General features: G+C 45.9%; 1 protein-coding gene across 1 annotated transcript in view; it reads left to right on the top strand.

Moving 5' to 3' along the window:
• The first annotated feature begins 3,909 nt into the window (after nt 1-3,909).
• Nucleotides 3,910-27,887, top strand: part of wdr11 (WD repeat domain 11) — a 42,117-nt gene continuing 18,139 nt past the window's right edge. The window contains exons 1-12 of the mRNA XM_079362850.1: nt 3,910-4,138; nt 5,140-5,251; nt 6,226-6,379; nt 6,579-6,752; nt 7,143-7,344; nt 12,087-12,252; nt 14,507-14,618; nt 15,300-15,498; nt 17,294-17,394; nt 21,321-21,497; nt 24,685-24,769; nt 27,339-27,445. Of these exons, the coding sequence (XP_079218976.1) occupies nt 4,053-4,138; nt 5,140-5,251; nt 6,226-6,379; nt 6,579-6,752; nt 7,143-7,344; nt 12,087-12,252; nt 14,507-14,618; nt 15,300-15,498; nt 17,294-17,394; nt 21,321-21,497; nt 24,685-24,769; nt 27,339-27,445 (1,675 nt within the window). The 5' untranslated portion in view covers nt 3,910-4,052. The remainder of the gene's footprint in view (nt 4,139-5,139; nt 5,252-6,225; nt 6,380-6,578; nt 6,753-7,142; nt 7,345-12,086; nt 12,253-14,506; nt 14,619-15,299; nt 15,499-17,293; nt 17,395-21,320; nt 21,498-24,684; nt 24,770-27,338; nt 27,446-27,887) is intronic.

The following is a 27,887-nucleotide window of genomic DNA, read 5'->3' as shown; positions in this document are numbered from 1 at the left end:
AAATTGATGAGGATTTTACGGCCCGGTCATCTTTGTTTCATGTCTGTGAGCCTGCTGAGCTCACAGAGGAGCACTGATGAAGAGGAAGTCTGGCGTGAGAGAGCACACTCATGATGATGGGAGGGGCCTGAAACTTCCTCTTGTTTTTTTGTGACTTTTTAAAAATCAATTTGGAATTTAAGTAAGAATGAAACGATAATAAATGCAAAGGACTCAAGAAAGGTTGACGAATACCAAAAGAAGATGCCATGACACCTGGCTGCAAACAAACAATTAAAATCATGCAAAAAGACTTACAGTCAGACAAGCGGAGCAATCTTGATTTGATTTGTGTTGTTTTAATTTCACACCAACAGATGCTGACTGCTTCATTATTTTGTGCCAAACACACAAAACAAGCTCCGTGCAGAAGTTCACCACTAGTTACCAGCACCCGAGCCGATCTCCCTGAGCGATCCAATCGCACAATGAAGCACAATCTGCAACTTCATGATACTGGTTTGCGTCTGATTATGGAGATGAGATGTCTGCACCTCCACTGGTGAGCTTCATCCACATGCAGATGAAGACCAGAGAGAGGCGGAGAAGGCAGCTGGTTTACAGTTAATGTAAAGCCCAGGAGTAAACTTTAATGGGCTTGATTTAATGTGTGCATAATGTCTGATTGAGATTCTCAGAAACAGCTCAGGAGCACTGGCGGGCTGATTGCTCTGCAGTGCAGGTTGTGATGTGTTTTGATTGATTTGTAGATGTGCTCAGGTTTAGTGAATCATTCCTTTGCTGAACTTGTATTTCCTCTGACAATTGAGACTTTTTGCACACGCTCATTACGCTTCCAGTCAATGACCATGAGCGAGAGGGTGAACAACGCTGAAGAATTTACTCCTCCAGCAGAATGTAGATTGACTGCAACATCATTTTGATTAATGGAGACAAATTACCTACGAGCTCCAAATACTGTGATGGTGAGTGTTGTATTGTTATAAAGTCAGCCAGCTTCTTGCCTGGCATGCATACCACAGAGTTTGAACTACTTTATGCAAATCAATCTGCTGAATGGCCTGTTGGTTATTTTGTTGTTGTTTTGTTGATGCAAGCAGTAACTGGGAGCCAGTGGAGGAAGATGAACAGCTGAGTAACCTGCTGGTTTGGGGAGGTTGAAGATGAGTCGTGCTGCTGCGTTTAGGGTCCTCTGCAGAGGTTTAAGGAGACTTGCCAGTCAGTAACGTACGTGGCCTAAATCCTCTGAAAGACGTCCAGGGTAGCCAATCTGTGTCAGTGACTTCAGACCACTATAACACTTGAAGGCACACGGAGCAGATCCAATATTTAAAGATATTTGATATTTTTCATTATCCTATATTTTGATATAATTCATACTGTATGTGTGAACGGCCCTCTCAGTAAACCAGCCTCTGTCTTTCTGGAGAACTCACTTTTGTTTGCCTGCACAGACTGCAGTAATATCGTAAAGGTTCTGGGGAAAAGCTGCAGCGCCCGGTCCTTCCAGAGACACAAGAACAAATAAATATGTGTGTATATTTAACAGGATCAAGTATTGGTATTTGTCCCTGCAGAGCCATATGTTGAATGCTGCACAGATAAATAGAGCAGGGAGGAATCATTCGTTTGTGTGAATGAAGAGACGTCGTTCATCACTGAAACATCTCTGGCTGCTTGTTAAAACATTTCTCCCATGAGGGAGGATGCAGAGGCTGGATGTACAGATGGCTGTGTTAGTAATGGAGATATTTTAGCAGCTGAGGTTCAGCAGTCAAACACTCAGAGTACTCAGCCTCTAATTGTGTTTTTATACGTGACCCAAAGTGTGATTATCCCTGCTCTCCATTTTCATTACACTACCTTCATCACATAAAGCCGCTCGGGGTCTCTCGGCCTCTCAGAGAAAGAGAGAGAGAGACACTCACGAGTGTACGCTCTGATTTATCGCCTCTCAGTCTGTCCTGAGAGTCACCTCACTAAAAAGCAGCTTTTAGACCAAACAACAGGAGCTGAGGTAAACAGGAGACGGGTGAGAAAGCATTTATCAATCCTCCACAGAGCGTTTCTTAATATCACATTCATCAAGAGGCCAGGATTAATTAAGTTATCCGGATATTACATTTTAATTATGAGCTCCCGAGGTGCTGACAGGATGTTTATGTGTTTTAACCTTTGGATAGAGCCTGGCTAGCTGTTTCCCTTCACTATCAGTCTTTATGTTATGCTACGCTAATTTATTAAAGCATCAGACATCCTGGAGGAGAAAAACAAACCCTGCCCTTTGTTTTTATTTTATGTTAAAAAAAAAACCCTGAAAACAACAACATGCTAAGATGAAGTGCACCGTACTGATTTCTGTGCGATGCTCTGAACTCCAGGTCGGATTACTGAGTGAATTCAGTGTAATGGACTTTAAATTAGGCTCAGATTCTTTGTGAAACAACGTTAGTGAAGAACAGACTAATGTGTTCTAAAAAAACCCATCTGTATAAATCTGAAAGGACATCAAAGGTAAACTGACATTAAGTATAAAAAGAGACCGAAAGCAGACACAGACGTCGCTCTGTGAGATCTCAGGGTTACTGCATGTTCTAGTTTTAAACCGCACGCCGACCAGAAGGAACCGGTTCCTTCAAAGTACAGTAAATTTAATATTTCGGGAAAAGACTGGTCTTCAAATCAGAAAATCAATATCAATGTTTTTTACGTCCTCTTATTATGCTGATGGTCTCCCTCTGTTGTCAAAGATTTATTTATATGACGCATGCCATCTTGAAAAGGGGAAACTGACGTTAACGAGGAAGATAAAATGAGAATCTAAGTTACCAGAAGAACTCAGGTGTCACGTTGTCTAACCTCAAGTCAGCACGGAGTAAGAAATAGGTCGCTATGATAAATCAGCACTCTGTGTTCCTGCAGACCAACACTCTGCAGTAATTATGATGGATGTGACAGATTGTGGTGTGTTCACTGATCGTGCAGGAAATAGGGAACAGGATGATTCTGACAGACAATTTTACATCCAGGATGAAAAGTGAGTGAGATAATATCCTCAATCAAACAATTAACATGCAAATCAGACGGAGATTTAGGAGGCTGAGAAGAATCCAATCTGACATGGGTCATGTGTGTGACGGAGACAGAGTGAAGCATGGATGTTGCGTGCAGGAAGATTAGATCCATGTAGTGGACTTAGTGCATCATATCTTAAATTACCTTTAATAAGAAGGCCAGCTCTGCTCTGGGCTGCCGCTCGATCCCGTGGAGATGGTGATAGACAAAGGGATGAAGGCAAAGCTATCCTCCTTGATGGAGAATGTTTCCCACCCCCTGCATCGTACGGTTACAGCTCTATGCAGCTCCTTCAGCCACAGGCTTCGTGTGAGAAGGAGAGATACCAAAGGTCCTTCCTTCTGCAGTCAGACTGTTTAAACAAACAGGCTTCAAGTAGATGACAAAAACACACAATTCACTCCAAACTATTGTGTAATAGTGTCATAGTCAAGACCAACCAAGACCAAGGCATACAAGACCAGAGTCCTCCAAGACCAAGACATTTGGGGATTGTGACTGAGTCAAGAGCAAGACCAAGACCTGGCAGGGCGAGACAAGACAGGACCATAAATATCACTCAAAAATCCTTGCTTTTTTCTGCTAAAACACTGTAAGTATCTCCTTTGTTGGTTAAATAAAGGTTTATCTTATTGATGTTATCCTCTGACTGTCCAAAGCAGAACTCTACCTCCTCCGCGGCATACCTTACAGCCCAAGGTATTAAACACTAGGACACAGAAAGGTTCTCCCTGGTCAGGTGTGCTGTTATAGGTCATAATGAGGCCTAGGTATTATTTGTTTACATCATCTGTTAGAGACTCCTCTCAGGGGCGGAACTTTATTACCGTAATTTTAGTTCCCACACGGAGATCAACGAAGAAGCACCGTGCTGCTTCCTGTTTGAAACCCTAACAGAGCAGAACCAGAGGAGCTAATCGACTGATGCATCTTTAGGTCAATAAACGTGAACGTGTTTTAATAACGGATGAATAAAAATGATTCCGTACACGGTGAACATCAAACTGGCGGCTCGGACTCTGACCGGAACTCTCAACCTTCAGAATAAGAGCGCAGTGGACTGGTGAGTGATTGAGCTGCGTCGTTAGCATCCTCAATGTAGCTGAACACAGAGGGTGTTTACGAGCTGTTTGTTATGATTCTGTGTGTTTCGTGTTCATGATTTGACTTACACATCGTTATAATAGTGTCCAGGTTAATGTCAGAGGACATTAAAGCCGTAAACGCAGATTTAATCCACCAACCAGAAGCAGCTTCCTGTGTCATCTCATGTCATGTGATGTGAAGTGACATCCTGCAAATTAACCTGAAGGCTTTTAGTTCCACTTGACCTTCATTGTTTTTCAGCAGGACACCATTTAACATATTTAAAGGCAGGGTTGGTCATTTTCAACGGATTAACTTTTTTAAGCTTTTGGTTGAAATTGTCTTTAGGTCCTGACAGAAATTAATAACTCATGTTCTCTGCAAAAAGGAACAAAGAAAATTATCTGTAGCAGTTTGTAAGCGTGTAAAAACCTCGACCAGTGTCTGCAACGAGGGGGGAATGCTCCTTTCAAAATCATGCTGGCTTTCCAAAACCACCAACCCTGCCTTTAAAAATACATCACATCATACTGCATTATATGAATTTAAAATATCCAGTAACACCTCCAGTGCTCGCCCAGTAAGACATGATGGAACATTTATGTTGCTCCATCACACTGAGGCTGTTCGTGAAACGTCCGCCTGCACAAGTACGCACTGAGTTGGGTAAAATGCAGCAGTGTTGTTGTGCATGATGTGTCTCCAAAAGTGTGGGTCAGGTAAATTACAAATACAGATTTAAAATGATTAAAGGAGGAATGAAATCCAGTCCATCCTGTGTAGATGGGACTCTGAGTCATGACTGTCTACACTGAGGGAGAAGTGTGGATCTGTATCTGCTCCTGTTCATCACCTTGTTCAGTCTCAATCTAACACTCCCGCTATGTTGTATAACCTTGTTATTCACCTTTTTATGACTGTTCCTCTCCTTTCCCCATCTCTCTCTCTCTCTCTCTCTCTTTGGCTCTTATTTTGAAGGGGCTGGCAGGGGCTGATCGCTCAGGGATGTCACTCCAGTATTCTCATCATCGACCCAAAGACGAGTCAGACCATCCAGGTGTTGGAGAGGCACAAAGCTAACGTGGTCAAGGTCGGTTTTCTCATTAATTTGTTTGTAGTTTATGAAACACCTCAGACTTTAAAAGTCGTCAGCACGATCCTTATTTTCTGAACTTTATTATATATTGATTAAACTCCAGTCAAGGTAAACCGTCCAAGAATTTATGTTGATCGAAAAAAATGGATGGAAACAGAAAATGTTTGTCGTAGAAAACATCTTTTGAATGTGGCACTGATTTGATTTAATATTTGTTCAAAATAAAACCTTGACGGAAAGGAAATTTAGAAAAAGTTTGAGGATGACAACGTATATTGAGCGTAAAATTGTGTGTCTGTTTGCGTGAGTGTGTTTGTACGTGTGTGTTACTCCCAATGTCCACGCCCTCTATGGAGTGTGCGTGCGTGCGTGCGTGCATAATGGGCCAGTGACAGTCCAGTGATTATCAGTGCCTGAGCTCGATCAGACGCTCTGGTTCCTCGCTCTGACACACACTCTCATCTTTCAGCGCACACACAGCAGTGAGCCGGTCCGACCACAGAGAGTCTGCAGAATTCCAAATAGATAAAAAAGAAAAGAACAAAAACACGGACGTCATCAATTATTGAAACAGCAGCCTGCTCATGCAGTCATTTGTCTTTCTTTAAATGGAGCATCTGTTTATTGATCTCTTTTCTACGACTTCCTGAATCCGTCCTCCCTGCAGACTCGTCCATGTGAACAGGACGTTATTACAAGTAAACAACAACGAAGATCTCTAAATACAAGAAGAGAACAAATAAACAACCAGAACAGAATGAGAAACAAACAGAAACATACTTCAATAATAGTTTATTTCTAATGAAAAACATGACGCTGAAAACACCGGGGCCAAATTCTGCAGCATTCATCGCCGCAGCTCATTTGTTATGCTAAGACTCTGTTTACGATGCTGGTGTGTGTGTGTGTGTGTGTGTGTGTGTGTGTGTGTGTGTGTGTGTGTGTGTGTGTGTGTGTGTGTGTTTCAGGTGAAATGGTCCAGAGAAAACTACTACCACAACCTGAGCTCTCCGTACTGTCTGCGGCTGGCTTCAGGTGACGCCTCGGGGAAGATCATTGTGTGGGACGTGGTGAGCGGCACCGCCCACTGTGAGATCCAGGAGCACTCCAAACCCATCCAGGGTGAGAAAAATCCCCCTCCCCCTTTTCTGTTAGTTTGGATCATTGCTCTGCCTGTGGATTTATTCCGACTGCACTGCCAAGAAGACACTTAAAGTTGTTGCTCTGCTGTTGGCGGTTTGTTTTCATTAAGACGCTCCAACCATCCCTCTGTCTTATTACTCTCTCTCTCTCTTTCTGTTTGTGTCTGTTTCTCCGGCAGACTTGGAGTGGTTGTGGAGTCAGGATGCATCCCGTGATCTGCTGTTGGCCGTCCACCCTCCGAACTACATCGTGCTGTGGAACGGAGACACGGGCACCAAGCTGTGGAAGAAGAGCTACGCCGAGAACATCCTCTCCTTCTCCTTCGACCCCTTCGACCCCTCCAACATGGCGTGTAGGTGATCAAAATTCTGACTCAGACAAGGGTTTATTTTTTTTTTCTTCATACTTTCCAGCACACACGTAAACATCGTATCTGTGTGTTGTAGCTCCTAAATGTTCCATCATGAGGTTCAGTGTGGGCTGAAATTTAAAGATGTATCCATCTTTATAAACGGTGTTCTTATCTTAAAGTCCTTATGAAGCTGCTGGCAGAGTTCTTTTTGACTCCACATTTTCATGTTTCCTGTTCAAGTAAAACTGATCCCCTCCTCCTCCTGGCCTCATCGCTCCCAGAAGCTCACTGCCTGTCCAACAGGAAGTGACCAACTCCAGGTTTTTAAGCTCCCTGCTGCCGGGACGCATCGCTGCCTCTCTCTGATGACGCTTCGTTTTGTCTCTGCAGTGCTCACCAGCGAAGGAATCGTCTTCATCACAGACTTCACTCACTCCAAGCCACCGGGCAGCGCTGGTAAAAAGGTCTACATCGCCAGCCCCCACGCAAGCCCCGCCCACGCCAAACCTGCGCCTGCTGCCACTCCCGTGCCCACCGGGGCCAAGAAGGCCCTGAACAAGGTCAAAGTGCTGATCACCAACGAGAAACCCACGTAAGAGCAGCGTCCTCTCTAAAGTTCACAAAGTGTGGCTGAGGCTTGAATCGCCTCATTGTTGAAAAGTGCGATTCAAATAAATTCGCCTTGTATTAGAATATGTGACCTTTAACAAATCGTGGTTAAACAGATTTTTCTTTCAACGAGTGACAAACGTTTTGAAAACGTTGAAAGCATTCCTTAAAAAAAAAAGAAAAGAAAAAGAATCATGAACCAACGTCTGCTTTGATGATGTTGCAGCTCGTGACTGAAGAGCAGAATTATTTATAGCAGCAGAACCCCCCCCCGTAACACACACACACACACACACATTCATTAATCTTAGTCGTGTTTATCGCCTCCCTCTTTGTTACTCTGTGTGGCTTTGACAGCTTCTTGGCTCACCTTTCACTCAGTGTGTAATTGGTTTTGAGGATGTTGTACTCCTGTGTGTGTGTGTGTGTGTGTGTGTGTGTGTGTGTGTGTGTGTGTGTGTGTGTGTGTGTGTGTGTGTGTGTGTGTGTGTGTGTGTGTGTGTGTGTGTGTGTGTGTGTGTGTGTGTGTGTGTGTGTGTGTGTGTGTGTGTGTGTGTGTGTGTGTGTGTGTGACTACCTCTGCAGTCCCAAACAAATGGAAAACTACTGTTGTCATGATTCCAGGATTGTAACTTTGATATGATCCAACAGTGTTAAACAAATACATCAAGAGGTGGTGTGACAGTTTGTGCAATGTGTCCTCTGTTTTATGTATATTATTATCATGCACATGTTTGTGGTGCAGATCTTATGCAGAGTCCTGATTTATTCAGCTTCCTGTTGGAAAAAGGAGATTCACTGACTGTGATTGTTTATGTTACATCATTTCATTATAGAAGCTGTCGGGTCTTGAACGCCATTCTTCACGCAGCAGAGATGATTTAAAATGTTGATGTAACAACATCCATCTTTCATGAGTGTTAGATAATGATGTAATCAGTTTAAATAAAAGGAAACGCTCATTTCATAGAGAACACTGTTAATAATACACAGGGGAGGATATTAGCCTAATCGGAGGCGGGACTTAAGTACAAATCAGCTAATGGTTGAACTCTTAGTTGAACATAAATACTGCGCGAACTGCCAATAAATGTGTTTTTGCGTTAGACGACGACCGTGCTCAAGCTTTCATGTAACCTTTAAAAGTTCTTTAAACGTACAAACAGAGAGAACTCCCATGATTCCCCGCTAGCCTCAATGTCGTCTTTTGTTGTTGTTTTTTGATTGAGAGCCCCCTGGTGGAGGAATCTTCATGCTGTGCCTTTAAAGTGACATCTTTGTTTTTTAACTCAAAAGGATCAAGCTGAGCAGATTTTAAATGTTACCTAATTGTGTAAATCACATTCTAGAAAGGGTCGAAAGATGTTGAATTGATTTGTGGCGACAAACGTCGGACCACCTGGAGAAGTCATTAGCGGCTGTTTAAAAAGAAGCCAGGTTCAGACGATCTGATTGGACAATAAAAGTCTGGGAGCTTTTACTCCGAAGAGGCCGACCTCGACAGTACGGCTGTAACAAGCTCAGAAATGGATGCGGGTGCTGAGCCGTGCAGGAGCTCGATGAGGGATTATCCAGAGTTTAAAGTGGATTCTGTGAAGGACAGTGTAGTGAAGCGAGGACGGGAGCGGCGTGTGACCAATGACAGCCCAGCTGCTATGTTTCGTTTTGGACTGACTGAAGACGAGTTAAGGAGGATTGTGTGACACCAGAGAAAAGGGAGTCACAGTAGGAGTGTGTACCAGTAGTCCTGTGTGTGTGTTTAAGCAATGTGTCTAAAATGAAATGCTCTCTGATTGGTCAGAGCCCTCGATGTGAAAACAGTCTTTATCTGTCCAGTAATGAAGGACACTATTACTTTGTTTATGTTCGCTAGACGCCTTAATTGACATTTCAAGGAAGTGTGTGTGTGTGTGTGTGTGTGTGTGTGTGTGTGTGTGTGTGTGTGTGTGTGTGTGTGTGTGTGTGTGTGTGTGTGTGTGTGTGTGTGTGTGTGTGTGTGTGTGTGTGTGTGTGTGTGTGTGTGTGTGTGTGTGTGTGTGTGTGTGTGTGTGGTAGGTAAACACAGAAGACACGAAGAAGCCTATTGAGACTTTCATTATCAGGAGGGAAACGTTTGAATGCTCACTTTACAGTCTGAGCAGAGACGAGCCGACACTTTCACCTCGCACAGTTAAAATCAACTCGTTAGTGCGGGTTGATTGTGCTGGTATTAAAGCTGTCAATCAAACAGACGGGCACAGACCGCTTGGGAAGGCGGGTCTCTGTTTACTTTCTAAGAACGTGAAGAGACCTCGATCAGACCAAAATGCAGACGAGTTAAAGGTGGATGAGCAGGTCCTGGTTCAGGAGGACTAACGTGGTCCTGGTTCAGGAGGACGAACGTGGTCCTGGTTCAGGAGGACGAACGTGGTCCTGGTTCAGAATGACGAACGTGGTCCTGGTTCAGAATGACGAACCTGGTCCTGGTTCAGGAGGACGAACCTGGTCCTGGTTCAGGATGACGAACGTGGTCCTGGTTCAGAATGACGAACGTGGTCCTGGTTCAGGAGGACGAACGTGGTCCTGGTTCAGGAGGACGAACGTGGTCCTGGTTCATGAGGACGAACGTGGTCCTGGTTCAGGAGGACGAACGTGGTCCTGGTTCAGGAGGACGAACGTGGTGCTGGTTCAGGAGGACGAACGTGGTCCTGGTTCAGGAGGACGAACGTGGTGCTGGCTCAGGAGGACGAACGTGGTCCTGGTTCAGGAGGACTAACGTGGTCCTGGTTCAGGAGGATGAACGTGGTCCTGGTTCAGGAGGATGAACGTGGTCCTGGTTCAGTAGGACTAACGTGGTCCTGGACTGTCTTGATAACTTATTATTCTCGTTTGCCTTCAGTAATAAATAAAAACTGGCGAGCAGAGCCGACATCAGTCCGCCTCGTCGTCTGTCTATTTAGAAACTGTAAACCGTTCTTGGAGATGCCACAGCCAATCAGGAGCCAGCTAGTACCGTAAGTCTGACCAATCAGAGAGCAGTTTCCTTGCTAATCACACATTGATCTCTGTATGAAGACAGACTGAACTCGGGATAACGATGCAACAAATGGAACAAACTGGTCGATGATTCAGACCAGAGCAAACGATCCACAGGTGTTAAAACGCCTCTCATGCTATCAAACAGTCCTCTATGAATGTATAAAGATTTGTGTGCTGCAGCCGTCCCGACTCGTTCACAGCAGAGAGAGAGAGAAAGTCAGTTTAGGTGTAAAACCTGATTTTCAGCGTCTCTGCCTGATGTGCTGCCTGTAACTCACAGGAGTCCCGTTTTCTCGTTCCTTCTGAAGTTCTTCCTTCAGTGACTCAGACATCTGACGCCTTATCGGCCCCTTGTGACTTCACTCTGTATGACTTAGAGCTCTGAAACTCTCCAAGGGTCCCTGTATTGGATCCGTTTTATCGGCACGGTTTCCCCCTGATGATAATCGTCCCCATCCTGTCGTAAAGTCAGTCTCTCCTGTGACTGATCTGACGGCGAGCTGCAGGAGTGACCTCCGACCTCCGACCTGCTCAGGGAGTCTCTGCCATCTTTGTGACTTTTTTCGACGTTATCCGCAGAGATTGGACCTCTGTTGCCATGGATACAAGAATCTGGGATCACTTTAAACACACCTAAAAGCAGTTACATCAAACATACTTAGTTTGACATTTTGAGGACTGTGAGAATAATGGAGGGGATTTTGGTGCCAGCACCTTCTTAATTCATCAGCCTCGCAGCGTTACGCCCGATTCTCTTTTAAGTCCTCTCTCCTCGCCGCTGACTCACTCACGCTCTGCACTTATTACTAATTCTCTCGGTTTCAGTATGCAGGCCATGAATAAAGATCAAGGTTGATCTTAGAAATCAGTGTTAGTTAAATTTGTTCCAACACGGCCTTGTCCATCATCATATTTGCACATTATTCCGTATGCATGTGTTGTTCCTGCAGCGTCCGTTTAAATCTCTGGGATCTTTCTGCAGAAACACAGAAACTAAACATGACGTAAAAATAACAATTACATAATTTCAAGGGCAGAATGTGCAACATGTTCCACATACTGTAAATATTAATCATGACTGTGTGCTGTGTAAATGTGTGTGTGAGTCCTGACTGTCTCCAGTGAGGGAGAAGCTGGAGTCCCTGCTGGCTGTGTTGTTGTCTGAGCTTTCAATGAATCAAAAGGTTGTTTGGGAAGTTTCTTCCTAAATATTCCTAATATCAGAGAGGAAACTAGCCAATACCAAAAGTCACTGGATATTTTAATATCGACCCGTATTAGCGACTGGACAATTAATCGGTTGAGCTTTCCCAAATCATCCGCAAGTGAGGAGTCATACAGTGACCGTGTTGCTGCCTGTTTCAGTCGCTTCTTTTCATTTTCATACCTTCCTGTTTTTAAATGTTTTTATTTTTGTTGAAAAAGGTTTTTGATTGAATGATTTTCTTTTTTTTTTTCCGGCAACTTCTTGTGGTTTGCCCTCTTGATTCTTAGCCTGCTCTGGCGTAATGATGGCGAGCAGGAAGCGTCACTTTTACTCCGTGTCCTGTTTGCAGGATGTTTAGTTTGAAGTCTCGGTGACATTTTGAACTGAACACATAAAAATAAAGATACATGTGTGACTCTTGCTGGACCTTTTTGCGGTCACGTTTCCCCTTAAATAACCCGGCAGTGAGCTCATTTCCTGTCTCTGTCCCTCCCCTTCAGAGCCGAGGCGGTGACGTTGAACGACTGTCTCCAGCTGTCCTACCTGCCGTCTAAGAGGAACCACATGCTGCTACTGTACCCCCGGGAGATCCTCATCCTGGACCTGGAGCTCAGCCAGACGGTGGGCGTGGTGGCCATCGAGCGCTCGGGGGTGCCCTTCATCCAGGTGAGGTCCTGCATAATGATAATATTCATAGATTCATGCACGCACACTAACCAGTCGGCCCAAGAGCGTTATGTTGGAAATATGCTCGTTTGCTTTTCAAACATTTTGGTGCCAAAACATTTTTCAGGAGTTTTCCTGCAAAGATTCATTCCTCTCTTATGCTCCTGTGTACGTGTTTTATATCAATAGATAAAAGATAATAGACTGTATTGTTTTGAAATGTGGTATAGTGTGAAAGACAAGAGCTTCAGGGTTTGAGATGTTTTTCGATTGTCTCTATAACACGGGAAAGGTCTCTACAGTAAGCACAGCTTCTGATGGACATATTCAATCCCAGACTCTGAAGGGTTAAGTTCTTATCGAGCAGCATCGAGAGGATAACCTGCAGGTGTTTGTAGGTGAACTAGCCTCCTTTTTACATCCTCCCCATCACTCCCCGTTCCCTCAAATGAGCCCCATGCAGTTTCTCCTTTTATTGCAAAACACAAAAAGCTTTTACCAAGATCTGTCTCTTTTTATTGATGATTCTCTGCGGGAGCCAATTCTTCCTGTCACGACTGATCAAGTCCCCCACTCCTCTTCTCTCTCTCTCTCTCTCTCTCTCTCTCTCTCTCTCTCTCTCTCTCTCTGTCTCTGTCTCTGTCTCTCGTCCTCCCTCCCTCTCTCTCTCTCCTCTCTCTCTCTCTCTCTCTTTCTCGCTCTCTGTCTCTCTCTCTGTCTCTCGTCCTCCCTTCCTCTCTCCCTCTCTCTCTCTCTCTCTCTCCCTCTCTCTCTCTCTCTCTCTCTCTGTCTGCTCACCTCATCAAGGTCTGAGCTTTCAACAGCAGCTCGACGTTTTGTTCCTCTCTGTCGTCACGCTCAGCAGCGACCTTTACCTGCATATTTCCTGCTTTTGGAGTCCAGATTCTAATTGAAAAATGATGAATGCTTTGAAGGTATTAAAAACCGGATTTGTGACGGCTGCTGAGCCTGCGAAGGGAACAGAAACTATCTGTTAATGTCACTCTGCTCATCCTGCTTTCACTCCACATTCTAGGTCCATGTGAAGGAATGACAGATGTGGAGGTCTGCAGCGATGCCTTTACTCCCACAGACTGTTTATGGACATAGCAACATAAAGAAGCCTGTTTTTACAGCAGACATGAACATGTTTACAGCCTGGTTCAAAAACAAATAGGTGTCTCCATCCACACACACTGTAGGGGGGGTGAATTTTTTGATGACTCATCAGTTTTGATTGGATGAAGGATCAGAGTTACTCACAATAAGGCGTGTAGCTGAGCTGATTGACAGGTGGGCGCCGTGTAACGGTTTGTCAGGAGGCTTAAAACCCGCCTCAGCTCTCTGCCTGTCGTTAGCTTGACTCAAAGTTACACTAAGCAGACAGAAACTCCCACCTGTCACTCAAAGAGGCCACGCCCCCTAATTCTACATCTCTTTAAGTCTTAATATAATGTAAGCAGGTGAGTTGTAGAAACATTCAGGCCGAACAGTTAAAGAGAGAAACGAGCTCTAGAGACCCAAGCTGTTTTTATACCAGGCTGTAAACATGTTTATTTTAACATAGAGCGCTATGGAGACCGACTCACTACAGGAGACAGAACTGCAGGAGGATTAGCAGCTGCTTTCTGGTTTTTCTAGCTTGTCTTTTCAAACAGTTCAAAGATGGAGAGCGAGTCCTTGTTGTTGTGGAGCGTTTCTTTCAAAGTCACCGAGCAGGAGAGTTTTATTAATGTAGAGAGCAGAGGTTTATTAATCAGCGGCCCGGCGGTGTCCAGCTCTACCCTCCTTCCTTTAAGTGTTACAGAGAGCTTGTCAAACAGCCAAATGGTTTGACTGATGACACGGCTTCAGAGCAAAAACTGCAGAAACAACAAACACATTCATACTACACACAGCGAGAGCTGGACCGGGGATGGACCGGAGCTGGGCCTGAGCTGGACCGGAGCTGGACCGGAGCTGGACCGGGGGTGAACCGGAGCTGGATCAGATGAATCTGTTCAGACGGCCTGTTAAAGCGTTAAAGCTGCATCAGGCTGCAGATGATGAATTTATTGAATATTTATTTGGTGTTGTGAAGTCTCCGTTTTTCATAAGTGCAATTTGCTGTCTCTCTCTTTTTGACAACCGTGACGCCGGGCATAAAAGAAGATCTCAGCCTGTGAAATCAGAGACTTTGAAGGATGTTATTTGTCGGGGGGTTTTTTTAAAATTATTTTTTATAAGTGTTGAGAAAGTCTTCGTCTCGTTTCAGGTGATTCCCTGCGCTCAGAGAGACGCTCTCTACTGCCTCCATGAGAACGGCTGCATCACCCTCCGAGTGTGTCGCTCCACCACCTCCAGCAGCTGCACAGAGGAGGCAGCAGGTGTGGAACCTCCTGACGCACGCACGCACACACACACACACACACACACACACACACACACACACACACACACACACACACACACACACACACACACACACACACACACACACACACACACACACACACACACACACACACACACACACACACACACACACACACACACACACACACACACACACACACACACACACTGATCTCCCCCGCGTGAAACTGCCCTTACACTCTTCCATCAGACTGTTTGTTTGACTGTTTAAGATTTTCTTCTGTTTTATGTAAATCGAAGTTAAACGTGATGAAAATTCAAATCTAGTTGTTCTCGAAACAATTTCTTCAACAACACACGTTTGACATCTGCCTCCACGCGCACAGACGGAGGTCATCACGATGCTGCGTGTCGACCCTTCCCGTCTCCGTGGTCACAGAGCGCTGTCAGTAAAGCTTTTTCTCTAACCACGTCTTAAAGCAGTTTTCTGTGTGAATTAGACTCTGAGAGTTCTAATTTCCGGTCTCCTCTTCTTATCTTCTGAAGCGCTTCCTTTCATCTCTCGGCTCTTCTCCAAACTCTCATCTCCGTCTTTCTGTCTTTATTATTAAAACCCGCTCGACGCCGTCTCTCACGTCTTCATCCCTATTTATCTCATTCATCTCCTGACTGTCTTCATGCCTCCTCCTCAGACCCAGAGCAGAGCGTCCACGAGCTGGTGTATGACCTGCGCTCTCAGTGCGACGCCATCCGAGTCACCAAGACGGTGCGGCCGTATCGAATGGTCATCTGCCCCGTCAATGAGAACAACGCCGCCCTGATGGTCAGTGACGGCAGAGCCATGCTGTGGGAGCTCAAAGGACACACCGGCAGGGCTGCTGCTAATCCCAGGTACACACACATGCACACACACACGCACGCACGCACGCACGCACGCACGCACGCACGCACGCACGCACGCACGCACGCACGCACGCATGCACGCACACACACACTGATTCTGCATCAGTGGAGCCGGGCTCCACAAACACACCTGTCTCGCCGCTGTAGCATCTCTGTAATTACCTGCAATGGAGCCAGAATACAGCGGATAAAAGATGAATCTTATCCAGAGTCTGGTCTGGGACCTGGTCTGGGACCTGGTCTGGGACCTGGTCTAGGACCTGGTCTAGGCCCTGGTCTGGGACCTGAGGCAGCTCAGAGTTCAGCTGACGAGGCGTGCTTCTCTTTGACGGGTCGCTCCCTCGCTGCTATCCAGGAGACGCTTTTATCCTCGTCTCCTTCGCCAACAGCCCGAGCAACAAACCAAAGCAGAATATTTTTGGCAACGAGATGAAAAACTCGATCAGTCGACGAAAGGCGTGCCTCTGCTTTGTGTTTAATTATATCCAGGTTTGAACGTTCACACGCAAAGCTTCAGACGAGATGCATTTCTATTTCAGGAATATTAAAGAGACGGCCGTTATGTTTGATCCCACGTTAATGATCGTCTGCTGCATGCTGGGAGAAGCTTCTGGAAATGTACCGACCGAACAAAACTGCCGAATCATTTAGCAGACTTCGTACGGGGAGAAACACTGGCCTTCTCAGTGCTCCACCTTCAGTCTCTACTCGTGTTTCTCCTGAGCAGACGCTCACAGTCAGACAGCGTGCAGGAGATTACAGCAGGTATTTATTTGGCGTGCAGGAGCTGCACGTTTCTGGTGTCGTGATAAGACCAGCCTCGGGTGCGTTTGACTTTATTTGCTCAGTTTGTCGTTTCAGGAAGGTGAGCTGCACTGATAGAACATGTTTCTGTCCCACTGTGTGAAGTTTGTAGAAGTTAATTAAAGTGATTATTTAAAGCAGGATGTCTCTCTCTCTCTCTCTCTCTCTCTCTCTCTCTCTCTCTCCTCTCTCTCTCTCTCCTCTCTCTCTCTCTCCTCTCTCTCTCTCTCTCTCTCTCTCTCTCTCTCTCTCTCTCTCTCTCTCCTGCACCTGTCTGATTAAAGGTCACTTCCTGCTGGTCGTATGACCTCAGTCCCTTATAACTTGTCAGGATGCATGTCTGTGTTGTATGGAGCCGCTCGTCCTGCTGCTGCTCTGGTTTACATTCTAACACGGAGCACAAAGCTTCGCTGTGTTTTCTCCACATGATTTATAAAATGGCTTCCAGAGCCTCGTAGGCCTCCAGGCTGGACTATCGTAGCGGCCTCTACCCGCCGTGATCCCGCCTGTAGGTGGAACAAAACGCTGCAGTATTGATTGCTAACTGGAACCAAGGAGAGAGAGAGAGAGAGAGAGAGAGAATCTTTGCACTGGTTCCCCGTCAACTACAGGACTCAGTTGAATGTTTCTGAACCTTTCCCTACCCAGACTTCTCAGATCCTCAGACCAGCAGCTGCTGGCTGCTCCTCAGTCGAGGCTGAAGGGAGAGTAGCTGCCCTGAAGCGTTCCATTTCAAATTCATATTTTTTTTTTAAATTGAATTTTTCAATGTGTGGTGCATGGCATGAACACATTTAGATTTTGAGGACATTTTGAGCATCTTCAGGCATTTTTTTAAAAGACCAGACTAAAAACCCAGGCCTGGTGCTTTCAGTGAGACCCTGTTAGCCTCTCGTGCTCCTAAAGGTCGAGGCCGTCTGTTTCTTTATCTGATTTACCTTTTCTGACTTTGTTTTCTGTCTCCTCATCTTTGTGTCAGCTCCGGTCTGTCGCCGCTTTACTCCCCCGTGTCGTTCTGTGGAGCGGCGCTGGGTCCAAACCAGAAGAGGATTCAGGATCTGTCCCTCAACAGCATGATCGGTGAGACTGAGCACACATCACATGCTGCGTCAGATAACTTAATAAAGCCACAGCAGCAACAAGGAGGCAGCCAAAGGAAGAATTAAGGTCGTCCAACAATGGCCGCCACGTGTTTTAAAACTTTTAGTTCTCAGTTCTTTTTAAAGATTTGAAGCTTTAAAACGTGGTGCAGCCCTATGACTCTTCAGAAACATGACGACGTGTCAAAGTGACGCCCCCTCAGGCGTTGTCGCATCATCTCACACATTTATCACTTAAAAGCTGTGCAGAGGTAAGAACTCTGCAAGCCAGTATCATCAGCTGCAGTCTCAGGATGTATCAGCTCAGCCTCCAACATAATGTGCCTTTCAGTTTGGTTTCAGTTGCCATGGTTACCTGAACACAAACAAGCAGAGAAGGTGGCTAAGCAAGAAAACACGCAGAGAAATCACAATGACAACGACAGAACGGCAGAGCTGTGCAGAGACGCCGACGCACCACGAGTCTGCAGAGAGTAGAGAGCTGGACGAGGAGGACCGTGAACAATGATGCGTTTAAGAGTTTAAGAGAAGATGGTTCATGCAGGAGAGATATCGCAGGTCTGTCTGTCCTTGACTCTGCAGAGGACGCAGTCCGTCCTGTTTGTCTCTGCACAGCCTCTTCATGCAGGATCCATATCTGCATGTCCGGGAGGAGATGTGACCTTCAACGCTGCGATAGTTTAGAATACGGCATCACAGTATTGATTCCTAACAGGAGCAAACTCTCAGCTAAATAAATCCCCAGACCGCTGAGGAGTTCAGACACTCAGCGATGATCCACCACAGACCTGCAGAGCACCTGTCAGGCTCACACGAGATCAGGAGAGATGAACCTGAGACGTGTTCCCTCTGTTGCTCTGATCCGCTGTGATCAGAGAGGAGAATATCTCTCTGCAGTTTCTCCTTCAGTATGCAAAGTCACAATGATTTTTACAAGGTTTTCACCCTCCTGAACACTGACCCCGTCCTCGGGAACACCGGTCAGAATCTCGTCTTTGGGTTTTAAAGTCTGACTCGGTGGATTCCCTGAGAGCTCGGCTCGCCTGCCTCTCTCTCTTTCATTGTTTCCTATTTCCTATTTCTTCTTGCTTATGATGTGTGTGTGTGTGTGTGTCTCTCTCTGTTGATTTACCACTGAGTGACCTGTCACTACAAGAATGTGCGTATAGAATCATAATGAAAGGGGCCTTTCTTATTCTGTCAGTGAGGAGCAGGAGACCTCAAGGAGATAAAGCAGTCATAGGTATCCTTACATCACACACACACACACACACACACACACACACACACACAGCTGCCTGAAGCGATGCTCTGTCTGACAGTCGCTGAGTGACGCTGTTGTCAGGAGTGAATGTCAGCGGCCTGCAGGCAGCTAAAGTTCACTCACAGAGTTTTTTGTGAAATCTGATGTTGACAGAATGAAGCTTAAAATAACCCGCTTCACCTTTTGCTGCATTGTTTTATATTCTTTTGTTTCTTTTTTTTTTTGTTTAAGGATGTTTTTTTGTTGTTGTTGTTGTTTGGAAGGATTTTCTCTTCACATTTCCCAAGGTTGTCAAAATGTTAAATTCTTCAGAAAGAAGCAAAGTTGACGGTGTCATCTTCAGTTGTGATTTTAATGCAAGCTGCACCGAGTGCGAGCACTGCCTCAGTGTTTCTGCACAAATCCTAACTAAGGACTGGATTGCAGGATATGATGACAGCCAGCTCCCATTAATGGAAGAATGTGCTTCTCTTTGATCCAGTAGATGTCGCCCCCTGAGCACCAGCTTGAAACCAAAACAAACCCCAAGCAGGAACAGAACATTCTTATTTACAGTCTGCCGTTTGCAGGAGTTTGCATGCAATTTAAAGAGGACATATTATCCCCCTTCTCCCTCTTTTCAAACATTCCCCCCTGTGCTCTAAATGAACCATCTGTGTTTCTGTGCTTTGGTCCAAATATAACACGAATCAAGCAGCAGGGGAGGATTGTGACCCTGTAGAAACCAGCTCTCTCAGAACGCTCCGTTTTGGTGTGTGTGTCTCTTTAAATACAATAAGCCCCGCCCCCTGAGTTTTCCCCGTAGACGTCACTCCTTCACTAGCGGGAATGAAAATGGCAGACCTGGAGTCTGGAGGTGAAGTCGAAGAGTAGAGGGTTTTTTTTTTGTTTTTTTTCCCAGAATCCCACTGTGACATCACAAGGAGAGCACATGTGAAACAGAGCATTTTTCTCTGTGTGGAAAGACTTCTGCAGACCACATACAAACAACCTAATGGGTTTATTTCACATTTTGTGAGTCTGGAGACACTCATCTAATATCCTGGTGTCCAAATCCAACTCTAATACCTTCAGGTCCATTGAGCTCATTAATTGAGACATTAAATGGTCGATGCAAAGGTGGCCGCTATGGAGCTTGAAATGAAACCTATGTGATTTTTCCAACAGTTGCAATTATTACTTTCAGGATTTCTCCCCCTTGGAGGATGTCCTGCAGCTCTGCAGCAGACACACTGGCGGTGATGATTGCCCGTTAAGACCTTATTAAATGAGGTCATTAACAATCTGATCGCCATGAAAACCCAGAACCAAAAAATAACGGCGTAGATAAAAATCTACAGCGTAGATAAAAATCGGCCGTAAAGCTTTAAGTGGATGCAGCATCTATATAAAACATGGATTTGTGTCTGAAATGTCCTGATGACTCGTTGCTTTTCTTTAGATCATTAACCGCCTGAGTCGACCGCAGAGGCCGCCGCTCCAGGAAACAAACAGCGTCCGTGTTTCTCTGCTGCTGATAAGAAAGATGAATAAAGAGACCTCTCTCTAACGTTTGTGATTCTAGTGATGCTCTCAGTTTAAAGTGTCCCGACAGTGTAGTGAGTGAGGCGATCACTACGTTCTAGTGCCTGACCGATATGGGACCAATATGGGACATACATACCTTCAGTTATCAAACACTTGTGGAAAGATTTATAATGAAGACAGGATGGTCACTCGACTGGAAAATAACTGCTCATGATCGTGTGTCACCGCTCTTCTCTCTGCAGAGTGATGTTTGTTGTAATCCATATGGCGCCCTCTGCTGGTGAAGGCTGTTTGTCTGTTGAATAAATCGAGGAATGTTGGCGCACATCTGCGATATAACTACGTCGATAGTCACTGGATATCGGCCGATAATATCAGCTAATCCGTCGGACTGTACCACGTCTAAACACGCAGCAACCTCGGGTGCTGAAAAAATTAAGTCTAGGTTGGAAGTGTAAAATCATGCAGTTCCTCAAGTGTCCACTAGAGGCTGGCTGCAGAAACACAGGAAGTCACATACACACTCATTGTTTGTGGTGTAGAAGGACACACACATGGCCCTGAATTCTCCTGCACGCCCGTCTTATGGAACGCTGATGTTTCTGTGGGTCATTTGTTATTTGAGTCTTTCTTCCCTTTCTTGCATTAAGTTAGTCACGATATCTTTGTTTTTGGAAACGAGATCAGTGAGCCAGCGAGAAAACAAGTTGAAACTGTGTAACCTTTCTCGTGATCAATGCAGGGCCTAACAAAGTGTGTCTGCAGTGTTAATGAAATATCTTCACGACTGGCTGCTCCAGAGTTTCTCTATGAATCCACCAAAGATGTTACAAATCAGGCGGAGAATGAAGCGTCACAAAGAAGGACGATGCCTCAAACAGGACACATCGTCGAATTAGATCAGCCCGACTGATTTTAATGAACACAATGTTTAGATATGGGACGTGCAGAATAATAAAAGGAGTCATGTGGGGCGTAAAACAACAGGATTCTCATGCATGGAGCTTCAATCACTTCAACTGTTTGGTCAACAAAAACGTGTTTAAAATGAGTACTGCAGTCTAAGTTCTACTGGAGCTTTAATAAGAGACTGAATGTTTTGGTTCTTCCTGCAGGTGAGACGTTGATCGCAGGTGAGGCTCCTCCCCCTTCCTCCAACCAGCAGGAGGTGCAGCTGAAGTTCCTTCTGACCGGCCTGCTGTCGGGTCTGCCGCTGCCACCGTTCGCCCTCCGCATGTGTCCCCCTCTGACCACCAAGAACATCAACCACTACCAGCCGCTGCTTGCTGTCGGTACGTCGCAACGCTCGGTGACGTTAAAGTTTGTGTGTGAAACTTGTTCCACACCGAGGTGGAAACAGGAAACACAGAAACAAAGATTCAGACAAAAGAAACTTTAAAAAGCACATTTATTTAGAGTGAAGCCGAGAATGTTAAATATAGAAAGAGTTCATCGTGACCTATGTGCGTAAACCGGTTCAAGTCCCCCGCCAACACACACACACACACACACACACACACACACACACACACACACTGACATCTCTCCTTTAATGTCCTCACCTCCTTTTTGTTTGTGTGTGCGGGTTGATTACAGGACTTTTTACCAAAAGATGTTGACGATGTGTTTTGGAGGTCTGTGAAGTCAAAGTGAGGTCATGCAGCTATTTTGTGGTTGTGTGTGTGTGTGTGTGTGTGTGTGTGTGTCTAGTGTTCGGGGCGTCGCTCGTCTCGTTTGATTCGTTGATTAAAGTCGAGGGAGCTTCAGGCGGCGAAGAAAAGTGAGCAGAGCTCCTCCCCGTTTTCATCCCTGTGTCTGGTAGCTTCAATGTTCGGCATCAATGGCTCTGTACAGTAAGATGTTATGAGCTCTGAATAAAAAATAAAAAAAAAGACTCCATCAGCGTTACACAGAAACAGGAAATGAACGGCTGCTGAGGTGGAGAACATCGTTAGGTAATAACCACATGATCAGATAATCTACTCATTTAAACTCACCGTGACAGAGTCTGTTCATTTCAAACAGTCAGACCTCGACTCTCCACTTCCTGCTCCTGCTCTCTCACAATCAGCTGATTTCTTACATTGATTGCACTGATGAAGAGTTGGTCGGAGTATGCACATATTTGTCGTACGTTTGACTGTTGCAGGTCAGTAGCAAACAATCGAATGTCTCTGTGTCCTCTCAGGGAGCAATGCACGAGGCTTAATCTGAAAAATCTGCCTCCATTATTACTCCTCCTCCTCCTCCTCCTCCTCCTCCAGAGAGAGAGAGAGAGAGTTTTCATTTATTGTTTTGGATCAGCAGAGCAATTCAGCAGACGCCGTTTCCTTATCGTCCTCTCAGTGATGATGCATGAAATTATAAAAGTCTCAATTTGAACGGGAAATTAAGAGCAGAACTTTGTTATGTAATGTCTCCGTGTGTGTGTTTGTTTATTCCTGTGTGTGTGTGTGTATATACAGTATGTGTGTTTGTGTTTGCACCACATATCATATAAAGCTCTGCCGTGGTTCTGCTCTCGCCCTGAAGGTGTCATCCTTCAGTTCAGCTGTCAGGCTGAGTGTCCACTCGACCCCCGACGTAGCCGCTCGTAATTTAATCATCCCTCACAGACTCGTCCTCGCTGACAGCCTCACACAACAGGATCAATAAAACCAGCTCCGTCCTGCACACCGTCCCTCTGATCGGAGATAATTAATGACCCAACAGTTTGAACGGCCTGAAGGGACCGCCCACTCTTTTCTGCGTCTGACTCAGGTGTGTGTTTTACAGATAGCGTCTCGAAGCGTTAACTCATTTCAAACTACAGAAACACTGAGGGCGCTGGTGGTGAGGTTTCACACCCTGTGTTTTTATCTCAGTCTCTGCTTTTTCCTCTGACAGTTTTTTTCTGCTCCTTACCTGCAAAGAGAAGTCAACAGAAGCTGAGCAGACAAGCTGCCTCCCCAGCAGCAATGCATGCTGGTCTCCTGTGTGTAAAAAAAAAAAAAAAGAAAGCTGGCATCTTCGTGCTACCTGACAGCTGGCTTACAGATCGGCACGAGACCCCGAGCTTCCTTCTCTGTGACGCGAACACAAACAGTGACAAACCCACATCCTCTCCTAATCATCCGACGCCGACAGGCCTCATTTAGTTCTCTCTTTTTTTATCGCTGCTCGGCTGACAGCCATTCTTTCCTTCATCGTAGCTGCAGAAATAAAACCTGCAGGAAGGAGACACATTAAGATCGACGGCATCAGCTCAAACAGACAAACTGTTATTCCAGGGACCGATTCTCATTCTGCAGCCTGCCGGCGTGTCAGGGAGGGTCATCACGTCTGCACACCCTCAGAGCGATTTATTCAGAGCTCCAGTGTGGCGTTTACGTCATCGGCTCAGCGGTTCATGGAGCGCGGTTCACCTGAGGATCCTCCAGCTCGCCGTTTAAACGTGCTGTCAAAGTTCACCTGCAGAATGAAAGGTGGAACACTCGACTGATCATGAAACAAACGTCTTTCATTTCTTCAGTTTCAGACTTTCATTAGTTCACCAACTTTTCAATGGGTCGGCGCTCCTGCTAGAGCTTCTGATGATCCCTCCAGTCTGTGCCGGCTGGAGGTCCCAGCATCACCTGCAAACAGCAGAGTAGAAATGTTGAGAAAGCTTCAGATCCTGTCTGTAAAAAAATCACAAACAGAATCAGTGAATTGGTAGAGTTCATCGACTGGACCGACACAGAACCAGTTCCTGGTTTCAACGGAACAAAACTGTGAAAGTCCAGAGGAGCAGCGATTTATAAAGTGACGCGCTGAAAGTTTAAATACAAGTCTGAATGCAGTGAAGTCACAGAGATTGGGTTTATTACTGAGCCCTGCACAGACGTGTGATATCAGCACGCTCACCTGAAACACACACACACACACACACACACACACACACACACACACACACACACACACACACACCAGAACAAACTGAATTATTGACGCAGCGTTCTTTTGATCAAGGGCACAAAAATACATTTGTCAAATCTCCGAGTCAGATCCAGAGTTCGGCTGGAATGAAGTCAACTCCCCGTGCATATTTTAAAGAGCAGCACGCCGACTTTTTGATTCTCTCGGCTTCACTTTGAATAAATGTTGAAAAAGTCTCCGCTTTGTCAAAGCTCGTGAAGCTGTGATCACGCCGTCAGACGTCAGCAGACGGTTTTAATCAGGAGGTCGGAGTTTGTTATTTTCTCTGCAGCAGATCAAACGACGAATCAGAGCGAGTTTCTGGGTCTGATGCGCTGCACTGACAGCTAACACACACACACACACACACACACACCCACACACACTCTCGGGTACCACTCACAAACACAGGTACCACGCGCACACACTCGGGTAACATGCACACGCGTGTCTGATCCTGCTGCAGGGAAGAAGCTGCTGCTGCTCACTGAAGTCACAGCGAGGCTGTAACCTCTCTTGTTCCCGTCTCTCTTCTTCTTCCAGGCACCAGTAACGGCTCCGTGCTGGTCTACAACCTGACCAGCGGACTCCTCCACAAAGAGCTCAGCGTGCACTCGTGTGAAGTCAGGTGAGAGTCTGGTTTCTTTGGTGCTTCGACACTTCCCGGGTCGGCACGTGTTCGCAGCAGCTCACAGGTCACAATCAGCTTTTGATGAAGAATCAGCGCCGTGACCCGTCGGATGAACCCCGAGACCTCGGCCCGCTCCGGGCTGATTGATTTCCTGTTGATTGTTTTTTCCTGTTGACGCCTCAGAGTCAAACAGCAGCCACATAATGAGAGCGCCGTGTCAGCTGTGAGTGTGAGAGACGGATGAGCTTCCTCTTTATCTGAAGCTCAACAAACAACCATGGCCGTTAGGATGTAACCACCAGTGTCGGGAACGTCACTCAAAATGAGTCACTCGTTTTTTACTATCAAACATCAACTGAGTAACTGAACATTAAAAGTAACTCGAGCGTTACTTTTTCTGTTTCAGTCCTCGATGAGAGGAAGGGTCGCTAACTTCTTCCAGATCCACGTTTTAAGATTTTGGTTGAAATTATCTTTAGATCCTGAACTGAGTTTAAACTGTGAGTTTACTTACCGCCGAACGAGACGACAACGTAGATTGTTGACAGACATTTTACGAACATGTCATAACCTGATAGGCTGGAGAAGTTTCTTAGCGTAGATCAGTGGAGGACTCCTGTGGCGTTCTGCGGTGCGTCACGGCGGCACCAGTCTCTCACTGGATGTGCTGCTGTGTCTGACCTGCACGCTGTCGAGTCGCTGTGAGTCATTGTCCAAGATGTGACATTTATTTATTTATTGAGCCTGTTGGAGTCAGAGACCCCCCCCCCCCCCCCCCCCCACACACAGATTCTTACATATTAAATATCTCTGTGTCGTCTTCTGGAAAACACAGTTGATATTTATAGTTCACATTTGTTTGAATGAAAACCAAACGGATGAACTCCAGTGACGTGTTGAATTCAATCTTTGCTTCTCTGCCGTGTTTTTATAATTGAACTTCTTTGTCCTGTGTCGATCCACTCACTGATTGGTTAATTATCCGTGAAAGGGGATATTAGAATGACCCCCCCCACCCGTGCTGATTTCCCAGAATGCAAAAGCCAAACACCGAGCTTCATTACTTAGGACTCTGTAATGAGCAGCGAAACTATTTCATTAAACAGCAGATTGAATCAATTGATGCAGTTTGGAGATCGACTGCGAGAACACGGCTCAGTTCAAGCGGAGCACAACTTTTTTTTTTTTAATGAGACAAGTTTTTATTCACCAACGTGAAACTCCAACAGACGTTGAGGAGCTTTGAAGCACGAGGACGAGGTCGTCTAAACCTCTGCTCCCATCTGAAGGGGAAGAAGATTCAACTTCAGGAACTTTCTGCACAAAGTTCAAAGTAGAAATGTAACGTTCATGTTTTCAGCATCCCTCTTTCATGCACTCAGCTCAGAGGTGTGACAGCGTCTTTAATCTCACCTCTTCCCTTCTTGTAAATCAAACCACGCTGACTGAAGCTGCTTCTCCTCTCCACGTGTCAAACAAAGCACACACGCTCCCAGCGCGCCGGCTGGAGATCCGTGTCTTTTTGGGCTTTGTTAGGATGTACGCCATCTTAAATTACGCTACAGCTGATTTCTTCGTAGGATTGAAGCTCAGTCACACTTTCAGTTTGTGGATTTGGCTTTAGTGGCGCTCTGTGTCGCTTGTTTTGCGGAGTGAAACGTTGGTACCACAGACGAGGATCGCTCTCTCCCACACTCGTCGTTCGTCGTTGCCTCCTTCAGTGTCGGTCATGAATCTGGTCAGAATCACAGACGTCCTCGCCTTCTTAACTTCAGCCGGACTGACCGACCTGCCGATGGAGGTCGCTGCTTCAGAGCTGTCATTGTTTCTGTTCAGATGTTGATGTTGATGGGCTTGTGATTAGGGTGATTTCCTCTCCTCTGATTTTGTTTCGGCAGTCCGTTACGCTTCATGGCGAGCTACTGTGTGAGGTCACGGCTAAACGTTATGCAAACACACACTGCGTCCTGGAAGCATGCACCTGCAGCGTGTCACGCTCATGAGACCAGTCCTCTTCTTAAAGGATAAGACTTTTCAAAGTGCTTGTTATAACTCGGCCATACATGGGCCCCTCCAACCATGAACTGCAGTCATCTGTGCAGAGCGGCTCCTCTCTCTCCTCCTGCATGCAGAGCGTCGCTGTTCTTTCCACAGAGTGACGTGCAACATGAAGTTCAAAGCGGAGTGTTTTTCTGTGCTGAGGAGAGGGAGCAGAGGTGCTTCATGGAAATGAGCCGGGCAGACGTTTGGCCCAGAACAGACGGGCCAAAGGAGTCCTGGCTGCTCAGCATCTCATTTACATTTAGCAGGGAAATCGACTAATTAATCATGTGCCTATTTACCATCTCATTACGGTAGATTTTTTGCTCCCTGGGCTGCTCCAAATTATTCACATTCATTTCTCACCCACTGGTCTGATTTGCTTTGAGTTTCTTCAGGAGTTTTAGGGTCTCCTTTCCAATCCCAGCTCGGTGGGACGTGGTGGCGAGGGGTTATTTGGGGTGTAGACTTGAAGCACGCCTCCGATTCTATTAAAACGTCACCCTTTGTGTGTTTTATTCCACAGGGGCATCGAATGGGTTAGTCTCACCAGCTTCCTGTCCTTCGCCACCTCTGCTCCCAACAACATGGGCCTGGTGAGGAATGAGCTGCAGCATGTGGACCTGCCTACAGGTGAGAGGCTGACACACACACACACACACTGTCAGAGTTGGGGCTTGTGTCAGATGATGCCGCTTGCTCTGGGTTGGTCTCGCTCATCCATCACAGACACGAGGTGTATGATGGACGATGAGTCGGGAGTCTTCGGTGTGCTCACTTTATCCACAGAGCGCTGGTCTCTACACCTGCGAACACGGTTAATCAAGTTAAAGTCCTCCATACAGCTTACGTACCGACCTTTAAACAAAGTCTCATATTATTTTCAGGAGAGGGTTTAACAGGCGACACTTTACTGAAGCATCGATAAATCAACTGTGTTTGGCGAGTTTGTAGGTGTGAAATAAATTGTGGTCCTTGTTGCTTTCAATGAAAACGGACCAGGTTGGTTTTTTGCTGACCTCAGTGGACCCCCCCGGTTTGATCTCTTAAGTGCGAGCAGCATCCTTCTCAGTAA

Source organism: Symphodus melops (genome assembly GCF_947650265.1).
Source record: "Symphodus melops genome assembly, chromosome: 15".
Taxonomy (NCBI): Eukaryota; Metazoa; Chordata; class Actinopteri; order Labriformes; family Labridae; genus Symphodus; species Symphodus melops.
This window is presented reverse-complemented; position numbering and strand designations above follow the sequence as displayed.